Source organism: Pelophylax lessonae (assembly GCF_965119305.1).
Source record: "Pelophylax lessonae genome assembly, chromosome: 3".
In the NCBI taxonomy this organism is placed as follows: domain Eukaryota; kingdom Metazoa; phylum Chordata; class Amphibia; order Anura; family Ranidae; genus Pelophylax; species Pelophylax lessonae.
The window spans coordinates 440,554,080-440,571,509 of NC_138770.1; the positions used below are offsets into that span (position 1 = coordinate 440,554,080).

Genomic DNA, 17,430 nt, shown 5'->3' on the forward strand with positions numbered 1-17,430 from the left:
TCCCGGAAGACGGGCGACTGGACATGTCGCCCGTCATAGAGGTGAGTGAGTGGCACGGCGGGGGCTCGTTCTAAGGTAAGTATTGCATCATGAGCTAGTATGCCATGCATACTAGCTCATTATGTCTTTCTCTTGCAGGGTGGGAAAAAAAACGAGTTTACAACCTCTTTAACAGCTGAAGGACCATAGTTTGGACACACATAGACCATCCTCCTCACCACCATCAACGTCATCCCTTCCACGCTGCGCTCTATGAGCACTTCAAGCCTTGCTTTCAGATCGCTTTACTGCAGGGTTGTCTTCCCAGTCACAACTGCGACTGAAAGCGGTGAGAGGCGGCTGTGAGGAGGATGGTCTATGTAGACAGCTTTACTCCGGATGCCAGCATACTTAGATGTGCCTCTTTTAATCCTCAAGCATGTGAGTTGCTAAATGTTGACCCTTCATTAAATGTAACCATATTGCTACACTTAGGCACCTATCTTCTCTTTTATACTCTGTAACTCTTGCTGGATTTTCCGAGTATAAAAGAGAAGTAAAGTGCTGCGCAAACTGTTGGCACTATATAAATCCTATATAATAACTTCTGAGAGTATCAATGTTCTAATTCGCTCAATGTGTTCAGTGGTCCCTTTTGCTGACATGTCATTACACAACACAAGAGACAAGGACATGCATGCAACTAGATTACTGTGGCAGTTTTTTTTTTTTTTTTGTTTCTTTTTTTCTACCACTACAGTTTGTTTGCTTAAATATGTGTATGTTTTCATTGATAACCTATTAATTTGTAAAATTTATATGTGCATAATTTGCTCTCCTACACAGAAGTCCTAGAAGCCCAAGAAGGTGTGACAAAGATCCAGCCTTACCAACTGAGGTAAGAAAACAACCTGAATCTGACAAAATCTTCTCCTAATCACATTATATCTTTGGTAGCTCATATAAGATGAACAGAATGCAAAGGGAGATGGAATGAGTCACTTAGAATGAAGAAAAAATGAGGTGGAAAAAAAAAAAAATAGGTGAAAAAACGCACCAGAATATATCAAAAACGGGCAAGCAGAAATGCATCCAGACTGCGTTTTTGTGATGTGAACCGGCCCTTAAAGTGGAACTTCACTCTCTAAATAAACACTGTTAATCCTTCTGCTTCTAGCATTAGTAAATAGATAGGAAAGTATATTATATTTACTTATTTCAAATTTTTTTTTGTTCTTCTTTTTTTTTTTTTTTTTTCTTTTAAAGAGAGTGAATAAGAGCCCTTTTACACTGAGGCGCTTGAAAACTGCCCATAAAACACTTGTGCTTTTGCGCTGTTTTTGAGATTTTTCTAGGGACACGTCACTCAAAAACTGCTTCAAGGACTATTTTGAGGCGCTTTTGAAGCACCTCATGGTGCTTTCAATTAATTTTGAGGCGCTTCCGATTCATTTCAATTGAGAGGGGCTTTTTTTAGTGCTCTGAAGATGCTGCTTGTTGGATTTATTTTCACCGCCCAGCAAGCGCACCTCCCCAGTGTGAAAGCATTCGCTGATTTTATTGGGAATAGGTTTTTGTGAGCTTTTCAGGCACTTGAAAAGCTCCTCAGTGTGAAAGGGCTTGATGGTAAGTGCAGAACACCTGTGGTTAGGTGGAATGCAAGACATTGGGACTATGACATGTTCTACTACGCTGTTACATACCATATGCTTTAATGTAGATGTGAGTTTTCTGCACAGCAAGTTAAAATGCAGGACGTTATATCTTGAGTGGTTTTGACATCCACCTCCACTCCATGGGTCAAATACATAAGAAGCCAGAAGTAATATGGCCCAGTATGAAATAGTGTGACATTAGAGTGATATCACACACCGGAGGGGGTTTCCAATAGGATGCTGATGCTTATCACGTATTGAAAGGGAAGATTGCCCCACGATAATGGTAGTAAAAATTTGTCAGGGGTCAAAATGAGAAGGACATGTAAGGATAGATTCACACTTATGTGAGTGCGAGCATGGGTGTAAATCGCACACTTTCCCCACTCCTGGAGGCTCTTTAGCAGCTATAGGCAAAACTTTTTTTTAGATAGAGTAAGGGAGTGTTATAACCCCTGCAAGGTATATTTTTGCCATCTTTTTCCCATTGCAGAGATTTCCCTTCACTTCCTGTCCCATAGCCAAACAGAAAGTGAGAGGAAATCTCTGGTAATTCCTTGGGGACCCCCAGGTCACCAGAACTAGTGTCCCTATTTGAAGATTTCCCCTCTCTTACTTTACTGGGGACAACCCAAAATTTAGGTTTTTTCTTTTACTTTCATTGATAATGGTAAACAGGACAAATAGAGAGGGTGAATCTCCCTAACGGGGGCACAAAACACAATAGAATTTTTTAGGTGTTCTAATCCCTCTCCACTCTATCCAGAACTATAAAAAAATAGTTTTGCCATTTTAGTTATTTTATTTCCTAATTAATTCCTAATTCTTAATGACACCTTACGCATCTGAAAATGCAGCTTTCGGGTCCATGAAACCACATGGCACAAAAGCACCATGCCGTTTCAGTGAAGCTATGATTTTGTAAAGGTGCAGAGGGACCATTTTCCTGCGTTTTCCACTGGTGCAGCACCCTTTTCAAATGGATTGACTTCTGTGCCCGTGCAAACGCGGCATGTGGGTAACAGCTATATGTAGACCTAGCCTAAAACTCCACAGATTACAGGAGGAACTGATGAACGGGAGGATACAAAAATGATGATTGGGACTTGGGACCTGGTTGCAGGTGATGTAGGAACAGCAAATTGCACACCAATGACCTGTTTTACCGCTTTCTGTTACATGGGGAAAGCACGTAAATTTGAAGAAAGAAGAAGCAAGATGGACTTTTGAGGTGCTATCAACAGACTCTTCAAAAAAAAAAAAAAAAATCAATACATTTTATTCTTTCCACATATGGTAAAAAAAACACCAGAATGACAAGGTGATAAAAACACTCCTCAATATAAGACACTCCCATAATAATAGACAGACACCTGACACATCAATAAGATATGGTATTTGCCAACAGACAGTGGGGCGCAGGCTATAACTTTTGTGAGGCTTGTTAGATACACTCTGGCTACCGTTGGGGCTGATGATTGTGTATGATATTGAAGGCAAACCCCCCTATACCCAGATGACAAGGGCCTAATGAGCTCCTGATTAGAGGATATTCTGGTTATCTAACATTTATGCCTTTCAATGAGCTTGGTGATGTGATATCCAACTCTTACTGCCCTTGCCTTATGATCTACCATGTTTTTATTCGTCTATATCATACTAGAATTGGAGCCTTACCGCTTTGTGTAGACCCCCACACCTGCACCAGGGAGAGATATGAACTGCCCCTGACCGCGTTAAAACCCCTCCCCCTCCTCTGTTTGGACCTACACAGCTTGCTTCCCTTACCTCCTGAAGAAGCAAGTAATTCCCTCTAAACGCGTCGAAACACAGCAAAACTGCCTACCCATGGAAGACCCTTCAATCGTTATATGTTTAGTATATAGCAAATAACGTATCTCATTGATGTGTCAGGTGTTTGTCCTTTGCTGTGGGTGGGTCTTCTAGTGAGAATTGTTTATATCGCCTTGTCTTTTTGTGTTTTTGGTATTTTTTACCATATGTGGAAAGAATAAAATTGTATTGATTTTATTGAAGAGTCTGTTGTTGGCACCTAAAGCCCATCTTGCTTTTTCCTTCTTCAAATATACTATACAGCAGGGGTCAGCAACCTTTTTCCACTTAAGGGCCAGATTCAATGTATGTGAATGCATGGAGGGCCACAGTCACCTGCTAATAAATGAAGATGATAATAATCCTAACATAGTAATAATAACAGTACAGGTTTACCTCACTTTAAGGTGCGTCACTAATACAAAGCCAGTTCACCCTGAGGGAGCATGTGGCTGGGTATTTGGATTTTACTGCCCCCTCCCTCATCTTGGCACCGAAGGGTGGCTGACGCCAGCCAGCATGGTGGGGAGATGGGTTCCCATCCCCAGAACTCTCCTACCTTAAACATATGTACAGCAGAGCAGAGATCAGCTGGTATCACAGGGTTGGATGGGGGCAGGAACTGCTGAAGTTAACTTTTCACATTACCAGGCTGGTGATTGGTTGCTAGGATCACCCGGCAACCAATCACCTGCTGTTTAATGTAAAAAGTTAACTCCAACAGCTCCCGCCCTCATCCAGCCCTGTAATACCGGCTGCTGTACAATGAAGAGTTGAGGGGCGAAAATGTCTTCAGGCCGGGTGCATGTGGGCACTGAGGGGTCGGACATTTAGCCGTGGCGGGCTGGGTGCGGCCCACCTGCCGTAGGTTGCCGACCCCTTCTATACAGAATGTTGGTGCCCTGTTTGCAAACCTTTTTTTCTTTATTTTTATTTTTTTCTCTACATAGAACATATATGTTCTAAAAATGTTTTAATAAAATCGGAGATCTGGAAGCCAACTTGCAGATATGTGGGAAGCCATCACCGATGCATGTGTAACTGATGCTTAACCCTGATTTCTAAGGAGTTTGCTGCCTTGAGAAAATGAATTGCCCCAGTAGAATTTAAGTGCCTTTCTAGCTGCGCACCTTTACAAGCTGTTATGGCTCCCTGTGTAGAACACCCTAGTTACAATGAGTATTGACTACAGCACTCTTGCTTATGAGAGTCTTTTTTTCAGCTGACAGTTTTGCTATAGCCTGGCAAATACAGAATTCTAATGTGAGAATTCTAGGTTTGCATCATCGCTCTCTTTCTCTTGCCTACACTTCTGACCCTGCAAAGCTTTTAACTATTATACTGCTATCTAAACAAAGCAAATCAGTGTATTGCTGAACAAAATACAAGGGTATTCTATTATATAATAACCAGTGCTGGGGACTACAGGAACTATAGCATTCTAAATGGTAGCAGTAGCACAAAATTGTATAAAAGAATAGGATTTGTAGTCAACTGCCACAATACATGCCTATTTTGTGGTCATCATTGCAAATGTTGGGGGACAAGTAAGCAGAGGGCATCCACTTTTGCCAACCAATGTTCCAGTAATTTTGTAAAAATGTATGCAAAAAGAAAATAATTTTGTGCAACATTAGATGCACAAATGCACTGCAGTAATCCTTATAAAAATCCTCCTGACTTTTATTTTCTAGGTAAAACCAGTTAAATTGGGTGGTCCAGTTAGTTACAGTTAGTTGCCCCTATTTGCCCCAGGATGGAAGCCACTGCTAGCTGTACTGTATATCTTATTAAGCTTGCTGGTTAGAGTTTTTTTCTAGACTCTAGCAGGGATTCCCAAACTATGGCCCTCCAGTTGTTCAGGAACTACAATTCCCATCATGCCTAGTCGTGTATGTGAATGTCAGAGTTTTAAAATGCCTCATGGGATGTGGAGTTCTGCAACAGCTGGGGGCCATAGTTTGGGAATCCCTGCTGTAGAGGTATTGTTAAAACCGCTAACAGCTTTTTATTCTGTTTCCCCATTGGGGAGATTTCTAAATTTATTTCTTGCACTGAAAACCCAACAGTAAATGAAGGGAAGTATTTAAATTTTTTTTTTTAGACCGATGTCATCAGAACTGTTGCCCCCACTGGAAGGTATCCCCTCACCCCCTATCCTGGCAACAATAAATATTGGACTCCCCATCACTTTTTATCCCTGTTCCTATTGTCCTAGGCTAAATCTCCTCAGCGGGAAGATATACAGTGCCTTGAAAAAATATTCATACTTATTGAAATGTTCCACATTTTGTCATGCTACAACCAAAAACATAAATCTATTTTATTGGGATTTTATGTGATAGACCAACACAAAGTGGCACATAATTGTGAATTAGAAGGAAAACGATAAATGGTTTTTCAATTTTTTCAAATAAATATGTGAAAAGTGTGGTGTGTATTTGTATTCAGCCCCTTCTGAGTCAATACTTTGTAGAACCACCTTTCGCTGCAATTACAGCTGCATGTCTTTTTGGGTATGTCTCTTCCAGCTTTGCACATCTAGAGAGTAAAATTGTTGCCCATTCTTTTTTGCAAAATAGCTCAAGCTCTGTCAGATTGGATGGAGAGCGTCTGTAAACAGCAATTTTCAAGTCTTACCACAGATTCTTATTTGGATTTAGGTCTGGACTATGACTAGGCCATTCTAACCACATGAATATGCTTTGATCTGAACCAATCCATTGTAGCTTTGGCTGTATGTTTAGGGTTGTTGTCCTGCTGGAAGGTGAACCTTTGCCCAAGTTTCAAGTCCTTTGCAGACTTTAACAGGCTTCCTTCTAAGATTGCCTTGTATTTGGCTCCATCCATCTTTCCATCAACTTTGACCATCCCCTAAACATGATGCTGCCACCATCACGTTTCACAATGGTGTGTTCAGGGTGATGTGCAGTGTTTATTTTTCACCACACATAGAGTTTTGCTTTTAGGCCAGAAAGTTCAATTTTAGTCTCATCTGACCAGAGCACCTTCTTCCACATGTTTGCTGTGTCCCCTACATGGCTTCCTGCAAACTGCAAACGGGACTTCTTATGACTTTCTTTCAACAATGGCTTTTTTCTTGACACTTCCACAAAGGCCTGATTTGGTGAGTGCATGACTAATAGTTTACCTCTGGACAGATTCTCCCACCTAAGCTGTGGATCTCTTGAGCTCCTCCAGATTTACCATGGGCCTTTCGGCTGATTAATGCTCTCATTGCCCAGCCTGTCAGTTTAGGTGGACAGCCATGCCTTGGTAGGTTTGCAGTTGTGCCATACTCTTTCCATTTTTGGATGCTGGATTGAACAGTGCTCTTTGAGATGTTCAAAGCTTGGGATATTTTTTTATAACCTAACCCTGCTTTAAACTTCTCCACAACTTCCTGTCTGATCAGAGAGATCAGTGTGCCCCCTTTAATGCAGAGAGAGATCAGAGTGCACCCTTTAATGCAGAGAGAGAGATCAGGGTGCCCCCTTTAATGCAGAGAGAGAGATCAGTGTGCCCCCCCACCACATGGAAGAAAAATATATTTAAAATATATTTAAAAAAAAACGTTCTTAATTTTTCCCCCCAAATATATTGGAAATATATTTGAAATGCTACAATTTTGGCCATATTCAATATATTTCTAAAATTTTTTCCCTAAATATATTGGAAATATATTTTTCTTCCATATGGGCCCTTTAATGCAGAGAGAGATCAGTGTGCCCCCTTTAATGCAGAGAGAGATCAGTGTACCCCCATCAATGCAGAGAGAGATCAGTGTGCCCCCTTCAATGCAGAGAGAGATCAGTCAGGACTCTTCTATTCCTGCAGCCATGTGACTAGTGATTAGTTTTGCTCTATCCCAAACAAAGTATCATGAGTGGTACAGGAAACTTCCCCTGGCTGGCTGTGCTGCTGCTACACCGAGGCTGTGCTCCTGCTGCTGCTCTTCAGAGGGATCCCCAGCAGAAAGTGAATACATCCAAACACAGCTCTAACTAAGGCTGCTGAGAGAACCTACACTCACCCCCTGGAGAGGAAAGCTCTGCCCCACAACATCACATAGCGATCCTGATCGGCATGTCAGTGCTCAACAGATGGGCATCATCACCCTCAGTCTCAGCACATGATCAATGAAACTCTCTGACCTGTCTGGTGTGTTCCTTGGCCTTTATGATGCTGTTTGTTCACTAAGGTTCTCTAACAAGCCTCTGAGGGCTTCACAGAACAGCTGTATTTATACTGAGATTAAAATACACACAGGTTGACTCTATTTACTAATTAGGTGACTTCTGAAAGCAGTTGATTTTAGTTAGGGGTATCAGAGTAAAGGTGGCTAAATATAAATGCATGCCACACTTTTCACATATTTATTTGTAAAAAAAAATGTTAAAAACCATCATTTTTCTTCCACTTAACAATTATGTACCACTTTGCGTTGGTTTATCACATAAATCCTACTAAAAAACATTTACGGTTGTTTTTGTAAGATGACAAAATATGGGAAACTTCTTTTTATTGATACCTTTTCAAGGCACTTAAAAGCTATAAAAACCCGACAGGAGTTTTATCCTAAGGAAAGAAAAAGGTTTTCAAGCTCTTCTATGTATACGCTTTATATATTCCAGTCTAGCAAGACTGTTAACTTTTGATAATAAAATTTGAGCAGGAGTATAGGTCCACATTTAATACGTTTTTTTTAAATCGATCCCTCATTAATGGCTGGTTTAAAACAGACTCTGCATTTATAATGCCTTTATTTTACAGATCTCTTGCTGTCATTGATTACTGCGAGTCACTTTTCTGCTGCATTATTGCTGACCTTCCAGCCTGCGGGCAGATATCCAGATTGCTGTTTTCTGGACATAACAATGTACCAACTGATGGCTTCAATGCTTTTTAATTACTCAGTGGAACCATTAGTGGGTATGCAAGCAGTATCAATCCAAATCTTCTGCCCTGGTTCCTGTCTGCTGGAAGAAACTTATTAGTCATAGACCATTACACTTACCATAATTTGAGTTTTATGTTCTTCCAGTGGAACAAGATTTCAGGAAACTTATAACGTGTCCTCTATGGTGGTTCCACTTTCTGAGATAGTTAGGACATTACAATTTGTAATATCCTGCCTACAACTATGCAGTTATGTCTTGGTTAAAATATATTTCCAAAATACCAGGTTTCTAGCATTGCCCAATCTAGAGGGGCTGGGTGGGCTGCTGTATTTATACCCCCCACCCCCATTTCATTTTCACCCCTCCAAAGCTTCCCACTCACACCCCCCACACACACACCTGACGCTGTGCCTGGCTGTCTCCCATCCCTGCACTGTACATAATACACAGCCTGAGCACAGACAGAAGGATTTCCTCTTTGGCTCCTCCCCACACAACCTAGAGCTGAAATCTGATTCTCATTCAGACAGCTACGATCTGCACTGTGTGTAGCTGGTCACTACAGCTGCACTGCCATTCTTACCAGGGCATTTCACAGGTCAGAAATGCAACATAGTCACCAACTACACACCATGCAGATCGTAGCTGTGCCAAAGGGAATCCGATTTTAGCTCTGTGTTGTGTGGGGAAGAGCCGAGAAGGAGATCTTGCTGCCTGTGCAGGCTGTGTATGTACAGTGCAGGGATGGGAGCTTTGTGTATGCTGAGTGCCATGTTAGAAGCAGTGGCAGCTGGTGCTCAAAATTTGGGGGGGGGGGGGGGGGGCGCAAACAAAAAAATGTAATAGGCATTGCTTTGCGGCAAAAAACGCTGTAAAAAATTGCGTGACTTTGAGGTCACAAAAGTGTGAAAGGGGCCTTCAGTAATCAAGGTGTAGTGTGCCCCCTTCAATGCAGACAGACCAGCGTGCCCCTTTCATTGCAGACAGACCAGCGTGCCCCCATTCAATGCAGACAGACTAGCGTGCCCCCATTCAATGCAGACAGACCAGCGTGCCCCCATTCAATGCAGAATGAGCAGTGTGCCCCCTTTCAGTGCAGAGAGAGATCAGTGCGCCCCCTTCAATGCAGTGAGAGATCAGTGTGCCCCCTTTAATGCAGAGAGAGATCAGTGTGCCCCCTTTAATGCAGAGAGAGATCAGTGTGCCCCCTTTAATGCAGAGAGAGATCAGTGTGCCCCCTTTAATGCAGAGAGAGATCAGTGTGCCCCCTTTAATGCAGAGAGAGATCAGTGTGCCCCCTTCAATGCAGAGAGAGATCAGTCAGGACTCTTCTATTCCTGCAGCCACGTGACTAGTGATTATTTTTGCTCTATCCCAAACAAGGGATCATGAGTGGTACAGGAAACTTACCTCGGCTGGCTGTGCTGCTGCTACACCGAGGCTGTGCTCCTGCTGCTGCTCTTCAGAGGGATCCCCAGTAGAAAGTGAATACATCCAAACACAGCTCTAACTAAGGCTGCTGAGAGAACCTACACTCACCCCCTGGAGAGGAAAGCTCTGCCCCACAACATCACATAGCGATCCTGATTGGCATGTCAGTGCTCAACAGATGGACATCATCACCCTCAGTCTCAGCACATGATCAATGAAACACTTACCTTGTGCTTCCCACAGCTTGCCGTGTCCCTGGAGGGAGGAAGAGGGAGCCCTGTGTGCTCTTCTATCTGCCAGCAATGTCAGTGTGCAGCTGGCGACGTCAGATGTCGGTCCTGGACCAATCACAGGACCGCAATTGTGAGTGGGAGTGTTCGAGGCGCATCGCTCTGCGCCCCGAGGACCCTCTAAAGGGCCGCAAATCAGCTTGCAAGAAACCTGCATGTGATGCCAAAACCCCCACCCCTCTCCATAGCCGCAATGTGTCCTGCGCCCCGCTGCCATTAAAGGTACACTTTTTTTTTTTTTTTCTAATGCTGATGTTACAGTGACTAGCTTTGGGGGGGGGGGGGGCGGCGCCCATGCGCCCCCTATTGACCAGCCGCCACTGGGTTACCCCATCCTCTCTCCTTCAGCAGTGACCCCTGTCCTCTCTCCTGCCAGCGGTGACCCTTGTCCTCTCTCCTGCCAGTGGTGAATCCTGTCCTCTCTCACTGTATGCGGTCCTAAAAATGAATAGCCCCAGTAAACTAGCCTACAAACTGCTTATCCAATACTCTACCCTGCTAAGCCCCTGTACTTTTCCCTGCTGACCTCTCATCCTCATCCTCCTTTTTTTCCTGCACCCTCACATCACTCAGGCTAGATCGGGCCCTGATTTCTAGTAATAAGGTAATTTTGAGCAGTTGGGTGCTCAGTTGCTTTCCAGTTTATGAAAAAGAAAAGTCTTGGACAACTAAGCCATGTTCCTGCATTCATTTCAAGGCTGCAGTTTTGTCTGAAGTGCGACTTTCATTAATGGCCCCAAAATGCATTGACCCATAGCTTTTAATCAGATTTCAGTTTACTACATAGTCATGTCAGTAAAACATTGGTATGTGGGGGTTCTTTCACCTTGCACATAAAAATTGTGCTTTTTGTTATCTCTACTAAATAATCCTATTTTAGCTTTACCACTACTTATTCCCCATAACCCATTGCAGCAATTGATTTTTTAATAATGTTAATGTTTAGAATGTATTTTGCTCTGGACACTGATTTAAATACTTCGCAAAAGGTATATATGAAACTGATCTTCAATTTTAATATATTCTGATTTTCATCTGCTTTGTACAAGTTTTGTGTTAGTTTGTTGCAAATTATGTGTTGACTTCAGTTATTTGCGACCTACCACCAGACACTGAATTTTAATTTTTAATCACCTAGAGCACTAATGTCAAACGCAAGGCCCCCTTTGTTTGCAAGGGACAGCTTTGCTCTCAGTGCCTCCCAGGACTAACACATCCATGAACGCGCTCACGGTGGGGGCAGATGTCTGGAATCTGAGAGCGAGAACAATCTCCCTGCAAAGCGAGACAGAGCAGCCTACACAGCGAGGTACTAGAGATAAATGCATGGGTAGTAGAGCCGCCTACACAGGGAGGTACTAGAGTTGGGCCAGGTAGGAGAAAGTAATGCGAGAAAGGTTTGGGGGGGGGGGCTTTCTTGGGCGCTTGGGGTTGCCTTTACATCGTTACAGGTTGGACCCTGCATTCTGTACACAGCACACCCCTGAACTCTGCACTGTATGTAGCGCACCGATAAAGCCAGCCTTTTGAGGGCAACCATATTGCTGATGTGGCCTTTGATGAAATTGAGTTTGACACCCCCTGATCTAATGTACATCTAATCATTCTTTCTTTCATAATGTTTTTGTATAGGGAAAAGTGTCTTTTTCCTCTTCAACTTGCTTTGGAGTCAAAAAATATCAAGCTGGCCCAACATGCACTGGCTGGAATGCAGGTAAGAGAGCCTAATAAGATTTTATATTTTAAGTTACATGTGTCCAGATAATAAATGTGCTGAAGTTTTATTAGCTATACAGTAAATAATAGTCCTCAGCATAAAGAAGTTATCTCCAATGTTCTCTGAATGATCATGGTATATAGGTAAAATCTATAAAATAAAGTATAGGCTGCGCTAGGTTAGGATCTGAAAATGTGAAAGCTGCTGGCACATGCTGGAATAACAACATACAAGAAAATGTTATAACATACAGTGCATTGCGAAAGTATTCGGCCCCCTTGAACTTTGCAACCTTTTGCCACATTTCAGGCTTCAAACATAAAGATATAAAACTGTAATTTTTTGTGAGGAATCAACAAGTGGGACACAATCATGAAGTGGAATGAAATTTATTGGATATTTCAAACTTTTTTTAACAAAAAACAAAAAAATTGGGCGTGCAAAATTATTCAACCCCCTTAAGTTAATACTTTGTAGCGCCACCTTTTGCTGCAATTACAGCTGTAAGTCTCTTGGGGTATGTCTCTATCAATTTTGCACATCGAGAGACTGAAATTTTTGCCCATTCCTCCTTGCAAAACCGCTCGAGCTCAGTGAGGTTGGATGGAGAGCGTTTGTGAACAGCAGTTTTCAGTTCTTTCCACAGATTCTTGATTGGATTCAGGTCTGGACTTTGACTTGGCCATTCTAACAACTGGATATGAATTTGTGAACCATTCCATTGTAGATTTTGCTTGATGTTTTGGATCATTGTCTTGTTGGAAGACAAATCTCCATCCCAGTCTTAGGTCTTTTGCAGACCCCATCAGGTTTTCTTCCAGAATGGTCCTCTGTTTGGCTCCATCCATCTTCCCATCAATTTTAACCATCTTCCCTGTCCCTGCTGAAGAAAAGCAGGCCCAAACCATGATGCTGCCACCACCATGTTTGACAGTGGGGATGGTGTGTTCAGGGTGATGAGCTGTGTTGCTTTTACGCCAAACATAACGTTTTGCATTGTTGCCAAAAAGTTTGATTTTGGTTTCATCTGACCAGAGCGCCTTCTTCCACATGTTTTGGTGTGTCTCTCAGGTGGCTTGTGGCAAACTTTAAATTAAACTTTTTATGGATATCTTTAAGAAATTTCTGTCTTCTTGCCACTCTTCCATAAAGGCCAGATTTGAGCAGTATACGATTGATTGTTGTCCTATGGACAGAGTCTCCCACCTCAGCTGTAGATCTCTGCAGTTCATCCAGAGTGATCATGGGTCTCTTGGCTGCATCTCTGATCAGTCTTCTCCTTGTATGAGCTGAAAGTTTAGAGGGACGGCCAGGTCTTCGTAGATTTGCAGTGGTCTGATACTCCTTCCATTTCAATATTATTGCTTGCACAGTGCTCCTTGGGATGTTTAAAGCTTGCAAAATCTTTTTGTATCCAAATCCGGCTTTAAACTTCTCCACAACAGTATCTCGGACCTGCCTGGTGTGTTCCTTGTTCTTCATGATGCTCTCTGCGCTTTAAACGGACCTCTGAGACTATCACAGTGCAGGTGCATTTATACGGAGACTTGATTACACACAGGTGGATTCTATTTATCATCATTAGTCATTTAGGTCAACATTCGATCATTCAGAGATCCTCACTGAACTTCTGGAGAGAGTTTGCTGCACTAAAGGGGGTGAATAATTTTTCACGCCCAATTTTTCAGTTTTTTTATTTGTTAACAAAGTTTGAAATATCCAATAAACTTCGTTCCACTTCATGATTGTGTCCCACTTGTTGATTCTTCACAAAAATTACAGTTTTTTTATATCTTTATGTTTTGAAGCCTGAAATGTGGCAAAAGGTCGAAAAATTCAAGGGGGCCGAATACTTTCGCAAGGCACTGTAGGTGCTGTGCTTAAAACCAAAAAATCAGATTGTAAAGTCCAATTTACATATTGGCAATCAGTCCATATAAAGGCATTCTTAATCCTGTTCCCAGGCTAAGTTGAAAAAAATAACATTCAATATGGATAGATAGGAGTATCCAAAAAAAGATCGGTCACCAGCACCCGTTCACACTGCCTCTTGTCCCTCAGTGGACCCCCACCAAGGAAGGTCAGATAAGCGTGTTCAAAAATAATCCTAGAATGGTGTCACAGGGATTGGATTTCCCGCCTCCTCCTAAAAAGATGCTCCTCCACTGCCCACGTATCTTTAGCACTTTTGGCACTTGTCACAAGTTCACAAACAAGCACTCTGTGTATACACATATAATCCAGTAAAATGGCCGCGGATGATGTCCTATGTGGCTCCTTCCCCTGTACGTGTTACATCCTAGGCAGGAGTTCGTCAGCAGGGGAGGTATAGAAATAGGTATTTATGTATAGGTATAAGAGGTATATAGGTAAAGTCTGTGGCATTGTGGGTAGGATACTCACTACCCACTACTCTTAGCAGTTGAGCAGCTGTAACATTTGTTCTGAGAAAGGGGAAAAAAAACATTTGTCAGGTGTTTATTGTTTTTTGTCTCCATTAAAGGCAATTTTTCACCTCCCTTCTTGTCCCAGAAACAGTGGTTCCTGATACATGAAGCGAGGGACAGAAAAAAAAAAAAACCCTGTCTGATTCTTGCGGGTGTTTGTTTTTCTGTTTGGGAGATGTTCCTTTTTTCCTGTACCAGTTACGATGGGTCAAGGAGACAGGAAGTAAGGTGAAATCTTTCCTACAGACAGAAAACAAATTCTATTCAAAACTAAAAAAAGTTATGGATGTAGATGGCAGGCAGTCAAGACACAACAACTCTTCTATAACATAATTTTCCGGGCTTTCACTGGGAAAGAAAGGGAAATACAGGAGTTTGTTGCCAAAAATGTGGTTCCCACAAATCTTTAGTGACAAACCGGTTACTCTTATCCAGTGACTTTTGATGGAAGTGATGGTTAAACCATTACACTGTTAAAGGGGTTGTAAAGTCAGAAGGTTTTTTCTCTTAATGCATTCTATGCTTTAAGAGAAAAAGCCTTCTGTGTGCAGCAGCCCCCCTAACACTTACCTGAGGTCCCTCTCTGTCCAGCGATGTCCATGGGTGTCTCAGCCGTCCAAAATTCTCCCATTGGCTGCCGCTGCTGTCAATCAAAGCTAGCCAATCAGGAGAGAGAGGGGGCGGGGCTGGGTCAGGGCTCAGGGTCTGAATAGACACAGGGAGCTGGGTGCCCCCATAGAAAGCTGCTTGCTGTGGGGGCACTCAGCAGGAGGGAGTGGCCAGGATCACGAAAGAGGGACCCTGAGAAGTACAGGATCCAGGCTGCTCTGTGCAAATTCACTGCAACAGAGCAGGTAAGTATAACATGTTTGTTATTTTTATAGGAAAAAAAGCTAGACTTTACAATCACTTTAAGCCTTTTTCACATGGGCCTAGCTGTTGATTCAGGGTCCTTGGTGGATCGCTTTTTCAGCAATGACTGGCCACCTCCCGCATACCTGTTGGAAGAGGGATTTCAGGCTGGGTTCACACTGTTGCGAATTGGATGCCGGTTTCCCGGCATCCAATTCGCATGACAGGAGACTGTGACTGGCTCTCAATGGAGCCGGTTTTACAGAGCTGCATGTTGGCTGCGGAGCGGCTTGCAGAAAAGTCTTGTGTGTCTTCTGGTCTGTTTCAGGTCAGAATTCAGTCTAAAACTCAGACCTAATTCGAACCTGAAACAGTGCACAGGGACGCACCGGACCCCTGCTGCGAGCAGTTCAGTGTGAACCTAAACTAAAATCTCTCTTCACCATGCCACAACCATGCCCATTAAACGTGATTACATCAAGGTGGTCATGAGGTTCCACTAATCTTTATGGGGCATGGTGGGAGGTGGTATCTCTGCTGAACATGACCGGTTCTAATTTTTTTTGCCACTCTGTGAAGCATGGTCAATTTGTTTTATTTATTTTTTTCATCTTTTTAATCAAAGGTGTTCTTATTTACAGGCAGTCCCCAGGTTACAAATAGGTTCTGTAGGTTTTTTAAGTTGAATTTTTATGTAAGTTGGAACAAGTACATTTTTTTTAAATGTGTAACTCCAGCCCAAAAAATAAAGTTTAGTATTTTGGATAGCTTGGGGAAGGGTTAACACCTGTAACGGTTGTTTTGCTGTCTGTGTGCCCCTGGTCAGAAGATGTCACCTCGCTTTCTGTCCATGTCACGATTGGATTTTGAAAATTTTTGGTAACGCTTCAGTTTCAGCTTTTTCTCATGATAACTCTTACAGAAGTGAATTTCCCTTCATAGGGGGTAGATTTCCTCCCATATCCTGTTGTCCCCCTCCGTTTGTAAGTATAAGGCATTTGTAGGTCATTTTGGGGACTGCCTGTAGCCACTCTGTGCACACTATGGGACTGTGTTGATTGGGCTTTGGGCTTGTATTGACCACCTTAGTTTTGAGATGCTTCAGAAATATTCATAATTCATTGACAAGTGTATTTGACCTGCAGTTAACCTCCTCTTGACCTGCATTTGATTTTCTTCAAAAGAACTTTACATTTCCATAGACTTGTATGGACATGTACCCTTGGGAAGAGCTCCTACACAAACAGCTAGAAGGCACTACCAAATGAGAGCATGCTCTTGTGACCCATATATTCTCAGCCATGAAACAGACGATTGCAAAAGCGTGGAAGTCGCCTATTCTAAACTTTGTCTAAGTGAATAGTTGGGTGCACGGTACCCTAGTGAATGAGAAATTTTTTGCGTTTCTAATTGAAACCCATGATACATTTCTTCGTACCTGGCAGCCCTGGCTAGGTTACTTCCCATTAACACAACCACCTACGCGCTTCCTGGAACTGTAATCTATTACGGTGTGTTATCATTTTCTACAGTGAGCCTCCCGAACAAAGATGCCCCCCCCCTTTTTTTTCTTTTTTTTTTTTTTCTCTCCTTTCTCTCCCTTTTTTTTTTTCTCTCATCTTTTCACCTTTTTTTCTGATTCTCCCTGCTTTTGGAACTGGCTTTTTGCTACAGCTGTACCTCTTTTTGGTCCTATAGACGACTTTATTGTTTGTTTTTTAGTTCTAGGGTTCTTAGCTGAAGGGCCCCCTTTTTTCACATGAAACAGATCGCAATATCAGGCATGGCTCTTTTTGATCACCTAACAATTTAATGTTGCTCGGCTTGGGTATTCTTTATTTCGGCATCATTGCTTAATGTTCAATATTTGCACAGAGAAACTCCTTTTTGAATCTGTTTCTGTTATCGCATAATCCTCTTGCACTATGTAAGTGTCCATTTTTCTTATCGTTTCTAATAAAATTCAAGGGAAAGACTTACTTACACATGTAAAAACCTATTTGAAGCTAATAGAAGCCTGTCAACAGAGGCCATAAGGATTTATTTACACTAAGCATGTGGCAGTAGAGCAGTGTGTTCTACCTGTTTTTATTTTCTGCCATGCAAAGAATAAAAAGGAAATTACACTTTTTTACTGTATAAAGAAAATATACGTATTACTTTGCAATAGGAACTCTAGTAGTTGGGGACTTGGGGCCCATTAACACCAGCCTGATCCACTGCAGCACTTTTAATGCCTGCTATGTTAAGGCAGCCCGTTCATTAGAATGGACCGCCGTTTGCACCACAAGGGACTAAAAATCACACAGGCAGCACTTGGAAGTG

At 42.4% G+C, this 17,430-nt stretch overlaps 1 protein-coding gene across 2 annotated transcripts in view; it reads left to right on the forward strand.

The window, feature by feature from the left end:
• ARFGEF3 (ARFGEF family member 3) overlaps nucleotides 1–17,430 on the forward strand; it is a 173,568-nt gene that overhangs the window by 11,907 nt on the left and 144,231 nt on the right. For both annotated transcript variants that reach the window (XM_082249728.1, XM_082249729.1), the window contains exons 2-3: nucleotides 826–877; nucleotides 11,722–11,803. In XM_082249728.1, coding sequence (XP_082105854.1) covers nucleotides 826–877; nucleotides 11,722–11,803 — 134 coding nt within the window. The remainder of the gene's footprint in view (nucleotides 1–825; nucleotides 878–11,721; nucleotides 11,804–17,430) is intronic.